Here is a 14,892-nt window from a genome sequence, read left to right as displayed (position 1 = left end):
TCAGCACTCAAGTTTCACAGCTAAAATGTCAGAAATGCCAAAAAGTTACAGGGATACCAACATAAAAAATATGACACTCTGGCTGATAGTATTGGGCCTGATTCACCAAACCTGCCAGCCATGTAAATCAGGAGTTACCACGCTGAAGTCAGTGGAGTTACACTGCATTAAGCAAGAGGCGATTTGGGCAGTTGGTACCTGTCACTAATAATGGCTAATGTTGCTGTAACAAGACGACTAGAGAAAAAATATGGCATATTTTCAGCTTGCTTGCATCGTGCACTTTGGGTATAATCACTTTCCCTGTGTCGTAGCATTATTTATTATTTGTGAGTTTAGGGGCCCCAACAGAGATCAGGACCCCACTGCCACAGGGGCGGCATATACGCATGGTAATAGACAGCGCCTTTCCCAAAGAGCTTACAATCTCAACAGACAAGACAAAGGAAGGATTATCCCCATTTTACAGATGGAGAACTGAAGTGCCAAGAGCTGAAGTGGCTTGCCTGTGGCCATACAGGGAGTCTGTGACAGGCCAAGGAATTAAATCCTGATCTCCCAAGTGCCAGCCCAGCACCTTAACCACAAGGCTATCCTTCCGCTCTGCGTAGTTATTAGGCCCAATCATGCAAATACATGTGCATAACTTTATGCACATGAGCCATCTCATTGACTTCAAATTGGACCATCATGTGAAGAACATTACACACATTGGTGTTTGCAGGATTTGGGTCCTGCTGGTTTCCACTGGTATTTGTGAGAGTTTCTCATGCTGCAACTGAGAAAGAAAAAATATTCTAAAAATAGAAAAACGTGATTGTAAAACTTCAAAAATTGGATGGCCGGGGAGAGGAGGGGGGACTGAGAGGCAAGGGCAGTACCTAAACCAAATCCACTGGTATTTGTAGGACTTTCTCATGCTGCCCACGGGGTTATTTTCTGCAGCCTGCTGGCCCCCCGCCGCATTTACCTAGAGCAGCTCCGGCCTGGTGCGCATCAGGGGCAGGGCAGGCTCCCTTCCTGCCTGCCTGCCCTTCCCCCGCGCTGCTCCAGGAAGCAGACAGAACCTGGGGGAGGAGGGGCACAGGCGTCTGCGTGTTACCCTGGTCGCTCCTCCAGGTGGGGGGGGCCACAGGGGTCTGTGTGTTGCCCTGGCCTCTCCTCCAGAGTTGGGGTGGGGATTTCGGGGAAGGGATTGGAATGGAGGCAGGGAAGGGGTGGGAAGAGGCAGGGCAGGGGTGGGGCCGGGGCGGCGGGTCTTAGTGATGTGGCCCTTGCGCCAATGTACTAGTCCTCATGTGGCCCTCGTGGTCATTTGAGTTTGAGACCCCTGACCTAAACCTACTTTGAAATCATTGTTGTAAACTGACTAGATTTCAAAGCAGATAGTATCTCTTTAAGATTCCAAGAATAACCTTCCAGTGGCCATGTTGCACATCCTGTACTGTATGTTTTATGCAATATATTCTACAGCAGAAAACATAATATATTAAAGCTACCATTAAACTAGAAAAACAGGTTAGCAAATAGTATTTCCATGTGATTTGGCTGAGTTAGCATTACTGTCAGAACCCAAACTTTTATAGGTTTCAGAGTAACAGCCGGGTTAGTCTGTCTTTGCAAAAAGAAAAGGAGTACTTGTGGCACCTTAGAGACTAACCAATTTATTTGAGCATGAGCTTTCGTGAGCTACAGCTCACTTCATCGGATGCATATAGTTCTTGGCTTCTTGTGGTTGTGAGCATGTAACCTTAAACACTGAATTAACACAGGTTTTTGCAATTACTTTTCTATGCTTATTTTTAAGAGACAGAAAAAAAAAAATAAAACCCCAGAGCTAGTCCATTTGCAGTGCTAACAAGCTCTGCCAGGAAAATGTGTAGGCTCCTTGCTGTGCAGCTGTTTGGCTTGCAGCGCAAGCAAGGTCCTGAACCAAAAAGCACTCGGTTTGGGCTGGGTCGCGCCATCTAGGCCCAACTCTAGGCACTGTCCGAGGGAGAACACTGAACACGTTTTCCTCAGAGAGGCAGAGTCCCTCCTGCGGCTGCCCAGCACACGGAGGAGTGCTCAAGCTGCTGCAGGCGCTGCATCATTCCCACTGGATCAGGGGCAGTGAGTTATATGAGCCCGTGCTCCAGCGAATTCAGGGCCTGGGAGCCCGGCTCCACCAACATTCGGGGCCAGGTCTCTCCCGCCTCCCACGCGCCTCCCCCAGTCCCGGCTGCCGTCCTGCGTGCCTCCCCCAGCCCCACCTGCTGCTGTGTGCGCCTCCCCCACTGCGTCCCCCAGCCCCAGCTGCCACCCCACGTGCCTCACCCAGAGCATCCGCCAGCTGCTGCCAGCTATAAAAGGGAGCGGCGCCGGCGGCAGGCTGCAGCAGGAGGAGGCGCACACGTGATGGCAGCCTCCCAGCCCCCACCCCGGCATCGACCACAGGGGAAGTGAGGGGGCTTCCTGGACCTGAGAGGGGCCCGGCCCCCAGGAGCAGGTGCAGTGATGGTGCCAGGTGAGTGTGCTGTTGGGGGGACTGTGGAGTCCTCCTCTTTGGCCCCAGTCCCTAGGGCAGCCTGCCTGCACCCAAACTCCTCATTTCCAGCCCCACCCCAGAGCCCGCACCCCCAGCCAGAGCCCTCACCTCCCTGTACCCCAACCCTTTGCCCCAGCCCTGAGCCCCCTCCCACAATCCAAACCCCTCATCCTCATCCCCACCCCGGAGCCCTCACCCCAAGCCAGAGCCCTCATCCCCCCACGCCCCAACCCTCTGCCCTAGCCTTGAGCTCCCTCCCACACCCCAAACCCCTCATCCCCAGCCCTACCCCAGAGCCCTCATCCTCAGCCAGAGCCCTCATCCCCCCCATGTCCCCTCACATTGTGCAATATAGGGAAACTGTTAAATGCTTACTGTTTCCAGTCCATTTTTACATTATTTTAATATATATATATTGGCTTACAAGGCAGGTGTGGAGGGGAGGCAGGACTTGGACCCATTCTGGGTACCACCAAAAACTATACAAACCTGCCGCCCCTGCACTTGATGGTGACTAACTCTGCTTGTTGGTGCTGGGATGCCACGCCATTGCTGCACCAATTCTCTGCCCCCTTACAGGCACTGTGCACTGCTGCAGGAATAGCTAGGGACCAGTCCCTGCACTCCTGGCTGGCTCTGATACGCCCTGCTCCTACCCCTCACTGCTTGCTTGCGTAAAGACCAAGTACAATCTAGTGCTTGTCTAGCACTTGTTCAGTTAAACCCGTGGTCCCTAATTCTCTTCTCACCTCAGTCTGGCAATCAGCATAACCCAGGGGTTCTCAAACTGGGGATCATGACCCCTCAGGGGGTCACAAGGTTATTACTTAGGGGGTCACGAGCTGACAGCCTCCACCCCAAATCCCACTTTGCCTCCAGAATTTATAAGAGTGTTAAATATAAAAAAAAGTAGTTTTAATTTATAAGAGGGATCGCGCTCAGAGGCTAGCTATGTGAAAGGGGTCACCGGTACAAAAGTTTGAGAACCACTGGCATAACCCCACCAGCTGCTCTGGAGTTATGTCGGAAGTACACTGGCCTGCAAGGGGGTTTTAAACAAGCAAAGACATTTGGCCAGGTAAACTCAGAGGTTCCGACCGTGCTCCTCACTCACCCTATGGTGGACTCGCTTCACCACTTGCAGCCAGTCCTTCTCTTAGACACCCACGAACTATTACCATGCATTCCCATGGCACATCCCCCTATATCAGAGTGCAGTAACGAAGGAGACAGACAGAATGGCCAGAGGAGATCAAATGAACACTGGCGTGTTGAAGGGGGAAACAAGGGAGCTGAACCTGCTGACAGAATTGCATGCTGTGGCGAGCGTGTGTGTTGTGTGCCAGTGGCAGGGGAGAAGAGGCAGGGTGCGCCTGGGGAAAGGGAAGGCAGCTTCCTTCCTGAAAGACATTTTCCTCCTTGAACTGAAGAAGCTGATTTAAACAGCAGCAAAGGGAGGAACCACACTCTGGGAAGCAGAGATTCCCCCTGCTTGACACATTGCTTTCCCCTCCGCCCCAACGCTGCAGGCTGAGCCATGTAGCCAGCATAGCAGAACCTCCTGAGTGTCATGTGATGCTTCCATCATGCTGCCCATTTTCAGCAGTGCATTAGGCCCTCCTGAGCATCATACGATGGGTGCAGAACACTGCCCGCCTTCAGCAGTGCATTAGAATTTGATGAGTATCACATGAGGACTCGGTCACGCTGCCTCTACTCCCTACTACTTTTCAGAGATCTCCAAGATTGCCCTACTGTGGGATTGTCTGCCATGCTTCCTGCCCTAACTCCCCACAATTGTCTGCAGTCACAAGGCTGGCTGGCTGTCACACTGCCTGCTTTCTTCCCTTCCCCTGAAAGCCCTTTTTATTTCATTATAGAGAGGAAATATTTTAGTGACATACTATTCCGCATGGAGCTTATAATCAATTCCTGCTCAGACAGAACAAAGCAAAAACCTCTCCTGCATTTGATATTGGTAGTGACCAATGTTCCCTCTAATTTTTGACATGCCATGTGCGCAAAAAAACATCTTCTGTGCGAATTTTTGACAGGCCGTGTGCGTAAAAAAAATTTTCTGTGCAAACTGTTGTGCTTCTGTGCCAATTTTTGTGCTCGCAGTGTTTTGCGGTGTGCGTGGGGTTTAGGATCTGTGTGCAGGTGCACCGCACAGCTTAGAAGGAACAGTGGTAGTGACCGAAAATAAATAAATAAATCAAGCTAAGCTAGCAAAAAGAAACAGAAGAAAGACCAACCTGCTAGAGATTATCCAGCTTTTGTTTTCACCCAGGCACCCACAACCAGAGTTCCTGAAAAGCTTTGGAGAGCCCAGCATAGATACATTTCTTTCTGTGTCTACTTTGATTTAGATAGTTTTGAAGAAATTGTGTATTTAGTTTCTTTGGTAAATGTCCGTGACTGGTGCTGGATCTGGCAGCTAAAGGCCTCTATTTACCCACACAGCCAGGTACTGTGCAGGCAGCCAAAACTTCCTAGATGCCACCAGGGTTTCCTCTAATTTTTCCCACCCATGTGCGGAATGAATTTTATTATGTGCACCAATATGGAGGTGATGTGTGATACATCACCTCCATATTGGTGCACATAACAAAATTCATGTGGCGGGGGTGGGGCTGAGGGGTTCCAAGTGTGGGAGGGGGCTGGGGCAGAGGTTTGGGGTGTGGGGGGCTGAGGGCTCTGGGGTGGGACTGGGGATGAGGGGCTCAGGGCTGGGGCAGAGGGTTGGGGTGGCAGGGTGAGGGCTCCAGCTGGGGGTGAGGGCTCTGGGGTGGGGCTGGAGATGAGAGTTTCAGGGTGCTGGAGGGGGATCAGGTCTGGGGCAGAGGGTTGGGGGGGGGGGGGTGAGAGCTTCGGCTGCAGGCTCTGTGGTGGGGCTGGGGATGAGGGGTTTGGGGTGCAGGCTGCACTGGGACTATGGCGGGGAGAGACGACTCCCCCCAGCAGCACCTGGGCTGGGATGGGACAGACACCACTCCCTGTCCCGGCAGGTCCATGGCTGGGCTGGGTTATGGCCAGAGAAGGGGTGCGTCTCCCCCGGCTGCGGCAGGTCCGTGGCTGGGCTAGGTGAGGGCTGGAGGAGAGGAATCTCTTCCTGCCACAGCCCTAAGCGCCTGCACTATGCTTAACAGGCTGCTGTGTGGCCCCACAGCTTAGCGGAAATTTAGGATGCCACCCTCCTGGTGTGACTGAGCCCTGACCAGGAGGGTCACCTCTGTGCAGGACAGTCCATCTGCATGACCCATTACCTATTTGGTTGCTCTGCTGAGACAGTCTGCTGGGGCTGGGGGTTAAGGATGTGGACAACAATCCCAGTAGGGATTGAACAAAACCCACCAGCTCACTTCATCCTGTCAGTAGCCAGATGATAACAGCTTTTATTCACTGCCAATCTGGAGCAGGTGATATTTTCAGAGATCTCTGGAATCCTAAATTCCCACAGCCGGTTCCCACCATACGATTTGAAATGGTGTGACTGAGCTGGCCCACTTTGCTACACAGCGTTGAGGTGCTGATCCCTAGTATTAACCCTTTTATATCCTGCCGGAGTAGTGCTCAAGATGTCTACATAACAGAAGAAAGCATCCTCTCCCCGCCATCGTTCTGTTCTTCTCCCTCCTTGGCAACCCAACCCAGCTTCCACTGAAGTGCTCCTCCCACACTCAACAGGGACAGAAAAGACCTAGTACATGACCTAGGCTTGGTTAGTGCACCTGACAATACATTTTCTAGTGCTTTGTACAGGCCATCTTATATGTCCCAAGCACTGGGGCTTCTACCATGTCTCCTTTGGAGAGTAAGGATGAGATTTTCAAAACCGCCCAAGGAATCTAGATTAAAAATTAAAGGAAATTGTTCATTCAGATTTCCATGGGTAACTTTGAGAAGCTCAGCCTAATCCAACAGATCCCCCTACCAAATGTTTTCCCTTATCTTCAGGCTAAACAATCTTCTTAATTTCATCCCCGTTACTCCTAGTACCACCCTAAAACATTCCTCTCTAACTTTGGTGTCAATATCCTTCAAATGCTCCCAGATGGTTATTCTATTCCCACTGGTTGTTGTTCAACCTAGCAACTGTACACATATTTAAATCATTTCGTCTTTCCTCATACAGGGACTGGAGGGCTTAATGATCTGTATGATCACCCTTCTCACAACACCTTCTAATTCATCAATATCTTTCTAGTAATGAAGTTCTCAGACTGACTACAGTTTGCCAGGTGCAGTACCACAACCTCTGTAGAGAACTATTATCTCTGGACTCCATGATGTATATAACTAATGTCTCTGCATACATGCCTTAAAGTAAACAAAAAAAATCACACTGGCTCTGTTTGCTGCCATCTCCTACTGCGGGTTCATGTCTAATTTACAATCCAGTGTCACCCCTAGGTTCCTCTGCATTACTGCTTCCCAACAGTCTCCCTCCCATTTTGGATTATTTTTCCATCAGTGTATTAGCCTGTATTTTTCCAAGATGACTGTAATTTTATTACTTTTTGCTCATGTTTCTAACTACTCTCAGTTCCTTTGCATTATTTCTCCTTCCTTACTGGGGTTCGCAACTCTGCCCAATTTAATATCACCTACCAATGTCAGTAATATGATGCTTACTGCCACTCCCAGATCATTACTGAAATGTTAAACAAAACTTGAACAACAGTCCCTGCTGTAACCCACCCAGCATCTCCCCCAGATCAATCCAGTGCTATGTATCGTTATTCTTTGGTTATTGTGGTCTGTTAGCCAGTGCTCAGTTCACATGACAGCATCCCTGCCCAAGCCCATTTGAATTATTGTTGTGAATAAGGCTTCATGAAACACTGCATCCACTGCTTTAATTAAATCCAAATACATTTTATATGCACTGCTGCACTCCCTTCAGCAGCCTATCTGCTGACATACCAGAAGGCAGCCAGCAAGCAGGCGTGGTAAAATCATGTGAACAAGATGAGGCAGCTACCACTCACAGCACTGAGTGCTATTTCTGGCAGAAACCGAATGGATGAGCCAAGGCTGAGCAAATGTGGAAACTCCTGAAGGCCACTCTGCTACCAGAGTGAGACTGGGAACTCACTGCGGGGAAGCAGTGTGTACAAGAGGCCAGCTTTGAATCCCCTTGTCACCCATCAGACAGGTGAGGTGGTAAGTCCCTCTCACAAAGAGACTCAATAGCCTGAAGTAAGTGGAGGCGCCACCGATGGAAACGTCTAGGCTGAATTCAGCAGTGACACACATGGGCTGTAGATTACAGCCAGTTTCTGACCAACATACACCTAAAGTAGTAACAGGGTAATTTGCAATGATTTAGCCGTCACTGTGTGCAAGACAAGTGTAACTTCTACACCTGGCCACGGAGGTGAGGGGGAGAAAAAGGGAATAGCAGAGAAAGCCCCTAATAGGTTGTAAAAGAAGACTGCTTCTCTATTCTCACACACACCATCCTCAACACCTTCCGGGACATTCAGGTCCTAGTGGAAGGGAAGTGGGTATAGCTGCCACTGACTTACTACACACCAGGGACTGGATCGGCTCCCCAAAAAACAAATCAGTGTAAATTTCACTGCTTCACTATTTACACTCATTACTTGACTAGCCTGTACTCCGAGTGCAGCTTACACCCCCATTTAAATTCCCACTGGACTTGTCCCCAACATTTAGCAGTCCTGTAAGTGCAGGGCTTGGAGAGAGCATGATGTAGTGCACAGGGTACTCAATTAGGCACCTGGAGATTTAGGTTCTATCCCAGCTCTACCATTGACCTGCTGTGTGACCGTGGGCAACTTATTTCCTCTCTCTGGGCTAATGTCGCTGTGTCTGTTTTGTGTATTTAGACTGTAAGCTCTTTGCCGCAGGGACTGTCTCTCACTATGTGTTTGTAGCGGTCCTAGCACCACAGGACCCTGATCTCAGTTTAGATGAGTGGTTCCCAAACGGGGGTTTGCAGAACGTTACAGGGGGTTTGCCAGAAAAAATTCACTAACGGCGGCCAGAGGACCCTGGGCATTGGAGGCAGCAGGTGGGACCCGGTTGCAGGGCAGACAGCCCAAGCCTCAGGGAGAGAGGGGCAGGGCAGTTGGGGCTGGCAACCCGAGCCCTGCCCCCATGAGCGGGGGAGCCGGCTGCCCAAACCCCAGCGCTCCGCACGGGGCTGGCAGCCCAAGCCGCAGGGAGAGCAGGGCTGGGCAGTTGGGGCTGGCAGCCCAAGCCCCGGCAGTCAGCGGGACCTGCAGCCCGAGCTCAGTGGAGCTCAGTTGACCAGGGCAGTCAACAGGGTCAAGCAGCAGGAGCCCCGTGGAGTGCGGAGGAAATTTAAACTTAAATCTCTGGAAATATTCATTTTTAGAAGGGGGTTCACGAGATTTCACAATTTAGTGAAAGGGGTTCGCGGGCTGTTAAAGTTTGGGAACGACTGGTTTAGATAGAACCTCTAGGAGCTTTTGTAATTTAAAAAGGAGAGGGGATGGTAGGGGGCTGTTTTAATTATCCCTATCTGGCTGATTCTCGAGCTCACATATGGTTGAAGGAAACTTTGCTTTTCTAGTCATAAGGCAACATTTTATTCAGAGCTTTCACTGAGCAGCTGCTGTTTGAAATGCACAGAACCAAGCCACCAAACTGAACCTATTTCTAAAACAAAGAGACACCCCCAAGCTGTTTATGTTTTTTTAAACTGAATGATGCTTCTGTCTCTGGAATTAACACCACCAAGCAATTGGGAAACCCTGAACAATAAGCAACAAGCCTTTTCTCAATTAACACTTTATTTATTTGTGGAGTCAAAGCTAGATTCAAAAGCGGGCATGTCCACGGCAGATTTGATTTAAATCAATTGATTTAAATCACTAGTCAGGAAGACTCGATTTAATCATGGATTTCTACATAAAAGTGCATTCTTGTTGGTTGTTATAACCTCAATACATATTCTTCACAACTCAGAGATAGATGTAGGTTTCATTTTTAGAAGGTATACATTTTTAAAGTGATTTATTTTGAAAAACTTTTCAAATTAGTTTTACAGCTATATCAGAAAATGAATGATTGTTTGGTTATTTCATTTACCAGAGATAACTGAAGAAGGTATTTATGAAATCATTGGGTGGTAAACTATCTCCAATTCAACAGGTTAATCATTAATATTTGGAGGATTTTCTTGCCATGCTGTATTAGGAGGAGATCACCACCAGACAGACATTTAAATTGTTTAATTTAACTATTTCTCACCTCTATATATTTATTTAAAAACATTTTTGCTGTTAACAAGCATGTTATCTCTGGAGACACAAATCCACAGTTTGAAAACTGCAAAACTAAGGATCTCTGATGGTATCTTCTAGACTGAGCACTGAGTTCCACTGGGTAGATAGAAAGATTAACCTAAACCTATACAGAACCCCCTGGAGTCCCAAAAGATTGGGTCCCTAATCCATGAACTATTGGAACTCATTAACAAAACTTTTCTTAAACATTATATAATTATATTGTCTCATACTATAGAATCAGAATTTATAATCCCTATTCCATGATGAGATATCTTTGAGCCATAATGTATCTATCTTTAGATAGGTTTTTTTCTCAAAAAGCATTTTATCAAAAAAATCCAATTACAAAAAAAATCATTGATTTATATCCACCCTGGGCATGTCACATCCTGCCTTAGAGACTTACACAGGCCCCAAACCCAGCACATGTAGTTGTGTGGCAGAAGATGGGAATAACTTCTTATCTGAAACGGGGAGCGGGGACTGGCTTGCTCGGTGTAGCTGACAATGGTATAAAGAGGCTGTCAGCTCTAGATCACTGATTTCAGTGCAAATCACAGGTCAGGGTAAGGGTGTGACTGGATGACTCAAGGCTGGTTTTTGTAAAGCTTTCCAATGCTGCTAACACTTATGGGAGCTCCAGTATAGAGCCACTGGCATTTTACCCACTGTGTCATCTAAGGCTAGATCTATACTTGAACCGCTGCAGCTGCACTGCTGTAGCAGTTGAAGTGTAGATGCTACCTACATCGACAGGAGGGATTCTCCCATTGCTGTAGTTAATCCACTGTCTACACTGGGGGTTAAATTGGCTTAACTATATCTCTCGGGGGTGTGGATTTTTCACACCTCCGAGCAACGTAGCTGAGTCAATCTAACTTTTTAGCGTAGACCTGGCCTGCCTGCTAAGAACAAGTCTATGTGACATGGTGGTAAAAGCCTCATCTACACTAGGGCTCCTACTGTTGTTGCCAGAGGTGAAACTGCACAAGTACTAGCAAAAGTGGGAGATTTTTTTGAGCAAAAAGCCAGGATTGCTGTGAATGGGAGACAAAGCCTTTTACCTCTAAGGTAAAATGCAAATATAACTCCTGTCAATGTGACCTACTTACTGATCTAGGCCTGAGACTCAGAATCTGTGCATTCCATTCTTAGCCCTGCCTGCTCATTGGATGATGCTGGGCAGGTTGCTTAACTTCTCTGTGCCCCAATTTCCCTATGTGTAGCATGGCTTGTGTGAACAGAGTTGGCTGCCTCAGTCTGGTTGTCAGTGGACAAGTCCCCCCATCTCCACTGGCCCCCTTGTGGGGGGCCTCCACAGGGAGCCCAGGGACTGAACAGGTTATGTACAATTAACTCCTGCACGCTCCAGTAGCTGCTGCTTTTTCCAGCTGAGGCATGTTGACGGGGAGCAGTGTGGGGGAGGTGTGCATGGTTACTGCCCTTGGTAAGCAGGTTTGGGGAAAATGCAGAGGACTCTGTTTTCCAGGACTGTTGAGCCAACTCCTTTTGCCTGCACCACATTTGTTTAAATTTTTGTCAGGTGTAAAGAAATAAAGAAATATTCTGCCCACATGCTACAAGAAGTGTCCTTCCGTGCGTACTGGGGAGCTGCTGCTTCCTATCACCAGCAGCAGTCTGGAAACATGAGCTGCCTCACACCAGTGTCCTGACAGTGCACAGAGAGGCACTCTAGTGATGCCAACCTCTCTACACTGGCCTAAGTCTCCTATGTGTCAGACCCAATCACCAGGTGCTCATCTTCTTCTCAACATTAAACAACACACCATCTTCTACAACCTACCTGAGTTCTTGTGCCTCATCCTTTAAAGGTGTTTACTGCACTCATCAAAATTAGATTGCATGCTCTATGGGGCAGGGGCTAGGCAGAGGTGCTAGAACAATTTGTACAGTGGGGGGGTGCTGAGAGCCATTGAACCAAACTGTAAACCCTGGATATGATGGAAACCACATCAAGCCAGGGGGTGCAGCAGCATCCCTAGTTCCAACACCTGTGGGGCCAGGTGTTTCTCTGTGATGGTAAAGTGCCAGGCATACCTCTGGTGCTTCACAATAAACACGAATAATACACAGCATATCATTACAAATGCTTTGGGTTAGCTTGTGAACTCAAGGCTCTGGCTCAGCAGCACTGGGGGAGAGGTGCTAAAGAGGAGGTAAAATGGGCCAACAGGAACAGGTGAGAAGAAAATGAATTAAGGGGGAGAAAAAGGTGCCCCCCCTTCCCCATGACTAACAAGCAGGCTATCCTTGTTAGGATGCTGAGCCCAGGGTACCGCCAATGTTCTGCAATAGGATATTTGTTTCTACAGCTAAGTGAAGGTCTGTAATGTACTGCATGGGGTCAATCCCATTCCATCCTCTGTCAAGGTCAAGCAGACAGAGCTGGTGGTTGCGGTGAACTAGTAGGACATCCAAGGGAATGCTAAGCCCTGGGTAGTCTGCCATGGCTGGACAGTCATTATGGAACATTATGGGAGTTCATGGAGGAGACGCCAGAGTACAAGATACAGTGGTGCAGAAAGAAGCGCGCAGCAGAGACTGTCTCTCGTTCTCTCTCCCTCCCGGCTTTGGGAAGCCAGAACCCTCATGCAGTGTTACAGTGAAGTTGTGGTATTACAAAAAAGGGAGAGGAAATTCTGCCCCAGAAATTAGGGATGGAAAAATCCTTTTAGGTCACATCATGTCCATCATCCTCGGCTGGAACACTCTCTGCTGCTTTCCCCAAGCCAGGCGATGGGGGGGTGCATCCATCACTTCATAATGGATTTCCAGAGCAGCCATGCTCCAGGAGATTTCCTGAACTCCCCTCCCTTGGTAATACCATGCTCCTTTCCTTTCCACTTTTTTCATATACATTTTTTTAAAAACAAACGAACAGGGAGCTGCTCTGGGGCATCTCAGGCTCCTGCTTGTCCACCTTGCTGTGTGTGTGTGTCTCTCTCTTCATGCTCTCCTCCTCCTCCTTCTCACACTGCCCCCCACCCCCTTCTTAATGCAATCTCTCTCTCTAGCTCTGTGTTTGCAGCTCGCTCCCTTAATCCCCATGACCTTCCCGCACAGAGCTGCAGCCACGGGATCAGTGTTACAAGATAAGAGACCCTCCCTCCCCCCACCGTAGCAAGGAAAAGAGGCCGAAGAGACCCCTCCCAGCTCCCACTGAGCCGTCCTCCCCCCCCCCCCCCCGCACAGAACCACAACACATTGCAGAATGGGAAAGAAGGCAAGGCAAGGCAAGGCAAGGGAGCCGGGCGGCCGAGAAAGGACAACCCCCCCCCCCCCCCGCATCTCGTACAAGCCCCCTCCCTCGCTGCTCCCCGTCCCCAGCAGCAAGCAGAGCAGACAGAACTAGACGGGCTGGCGAGGCAGAGGCGCTGCCGTGCAGAATTATCTCTGTCATTTGCAGATCCACCCCCACCCCCGCCGCAGACACCAGTGTTTCCAGGTCCCCCCTGTAAACAAAACAAACAAGCTCCTCTCTGAAAATATCCCCACTACACTGACTGACCCGGGGGGGGGAACGACGCCCCCATTGCACCACATCCTTCCCTGGGGAGGGGGGCAGCGGGATTGTGTTTGGATCACGTCCCATTTTCCTCCCTCCTCTCGGCTCCCGTGTTCTGTCCCCACCCCGCTGCAGAAACACCCCGTCTTCGGGCAGCCAGGAGGTGTGTGTGTGGGGGGGGGGGGGGATCCGAGACACGCGCGACCGGCACCGGAGCCGCCACCTGAGCCGGGGATCCCAGGCGGGGCGGCCGTCTCTCCCTGGGCAGAGGGGATTTTGCAGCACCGGCTCCTGCTTCGCCCCCCATGGGGCCCGGCCCGGCCGGTGGTGGAGCGGGGCCCCGCCCGGCAGGTGGATGGGGGGGCCCGGCAGGTGGTGGCGGGGCCCGGCCTGACGGGGGAGTGGGTGGGGGGTGGAGCGAGACCCGGCCCGGCCCGGCCCGGCCCGGCAGGGCAGGTGGGGGGGGGGCCCGGCCCGGCCCGGCGGGGGGGCCCTCGGAGCGCAGGGCACGCGGCTCACTGAGGAGCGCGGCCGGGGAAGGTCATTCCCCCCCAGCCCGGCCCGCACCCACAGCCCATGGCAGGCAGGCAGGCAGATACCCCGCCCCGTGCCCTTACCCAGGAGAGCACCCGCAGGACAGTGTGAGGCTGCCGGAAGAAGGTCTGGGGGTCGAAGGCGCCCCCGGCTTTGCCCGCTCCATACGCGCCCCCTTCCATCCTGGGGGCGCCCCGTGGCACGCCGCTGAGCCCCTGCGTGTGTCTGAGCCACTCCGCGCAGCCGGCCGGGGGGGAGGGAGGGGCAGGAACGCTGCCCCGCGGGGGTTAACGGAGGCGCGCGGGCCGGGGCTAGCTGTGCATGGCCGCGCTGTCGCTCCCCGCTCCGTCGCCGCTGCCCGGCTGGAGGGAGACGCGCGCTCCACGCCCGGGCAGGCGCGAGTGTGCAGGGGCCGCGCGCTCCTTCGCAGCAGCAGCAGCCCCTGAGCGGCGGGAACGCGCCAGGCCAGGCTCGGGAACGCGCCTCGAGCAGCTGGGAGGGGGCAGGAGAAGTGTGAGCCCCTGGGAAGGCGAGCTGTGCAGACCGCAATGCAACCCCAGCTGTTATGTATTTTTAATGCAGTGCTCGGGGCAGTGAAGGGTGCTGCCTGTTTTATTTTTGTAGGGCCTACAAAACGTATTGCTCACAAGTGCCTGTGCCCCACAGCTGAGTCCTGCTCAATGGTCACCTTACCTCAGTCCAACTGATAAACATTTCACCTTTGTTGCACCCGCATGGGCGAGATGGAGAGGCCGTGGGTGTCGAAAGAGCCTTAGGTTGGCATGAAGGGTGCTTTAAGATCCCACCAGCCTGCTTGCTTGCCAGCAAACAAGACAGTCAGTAAATAACATTGTTTGTGGTTATTTTATTTGGCAGGGCTGGAGCCCCTACTAGGTGCTTCACAAGAGACAAAGACCTAGAGTCAGCTTCTTGCGTCCATTATTAATTTATATATATATTCTCATAGCAGTCATGGACCAGGACCCCTTGTGCCACTCCAGCACTGCAAAGGAGTCAGAAAG

The 14,892-nt window shown here is 51.0% G+C and overlaps 1 protein-coding gene across 3 annotated transcripts in view; it reads right to left on the bottom strand.

Annotated features, from left to right (window-relative positions):
• The window catches only part of SYNGR1 (synaptogyrin 1), a 38,189-nt gene extending 23,906 nt beyond the window's left edge, over positions 1–14,283 (bottom strand). Inside the window, exon 1 of one of the 3 annotated variants that reach the window (XM_073326795.2) lies at positions 13,954–14,283. In XM_073326795.2, the coding sequence (XP_073182896.1) occupies positions 13,954–14,052 (99 nt within the window). In that variant the 5' untranslated portion in view covers positions 14,053–14,283. The remainder of the gene's footprint in view (positions 1–13,953) is intronic. The other 2 variants (XM_073326796.2, XM_073326793.2) reach the window with 2 other exon arrangements.
• Between the last annotated feature and the right edge of the window lie 609 nt (positions 14,284–14,892).

Source organism: Lepidochelys kempii, chromosome 1 (assembly GCF_965140285.1).
Source record: "Lepidochelys kempii isolate rLepKem1 chromosome 1, rLepKem1.hap1, whole genome shotgun sequence".
Classification (NCBI taxonomy): Eukaryota; Metazoa; Chordata; order Testudines; family Cheloniidae; genus Lepidochelys; species Lepidochelys kempii.
The sequence above is the reverse complement of the archived record's forward strand: the minus strand, read 5'-3'. Positions and strand labels throughout refer to the sequence as shown.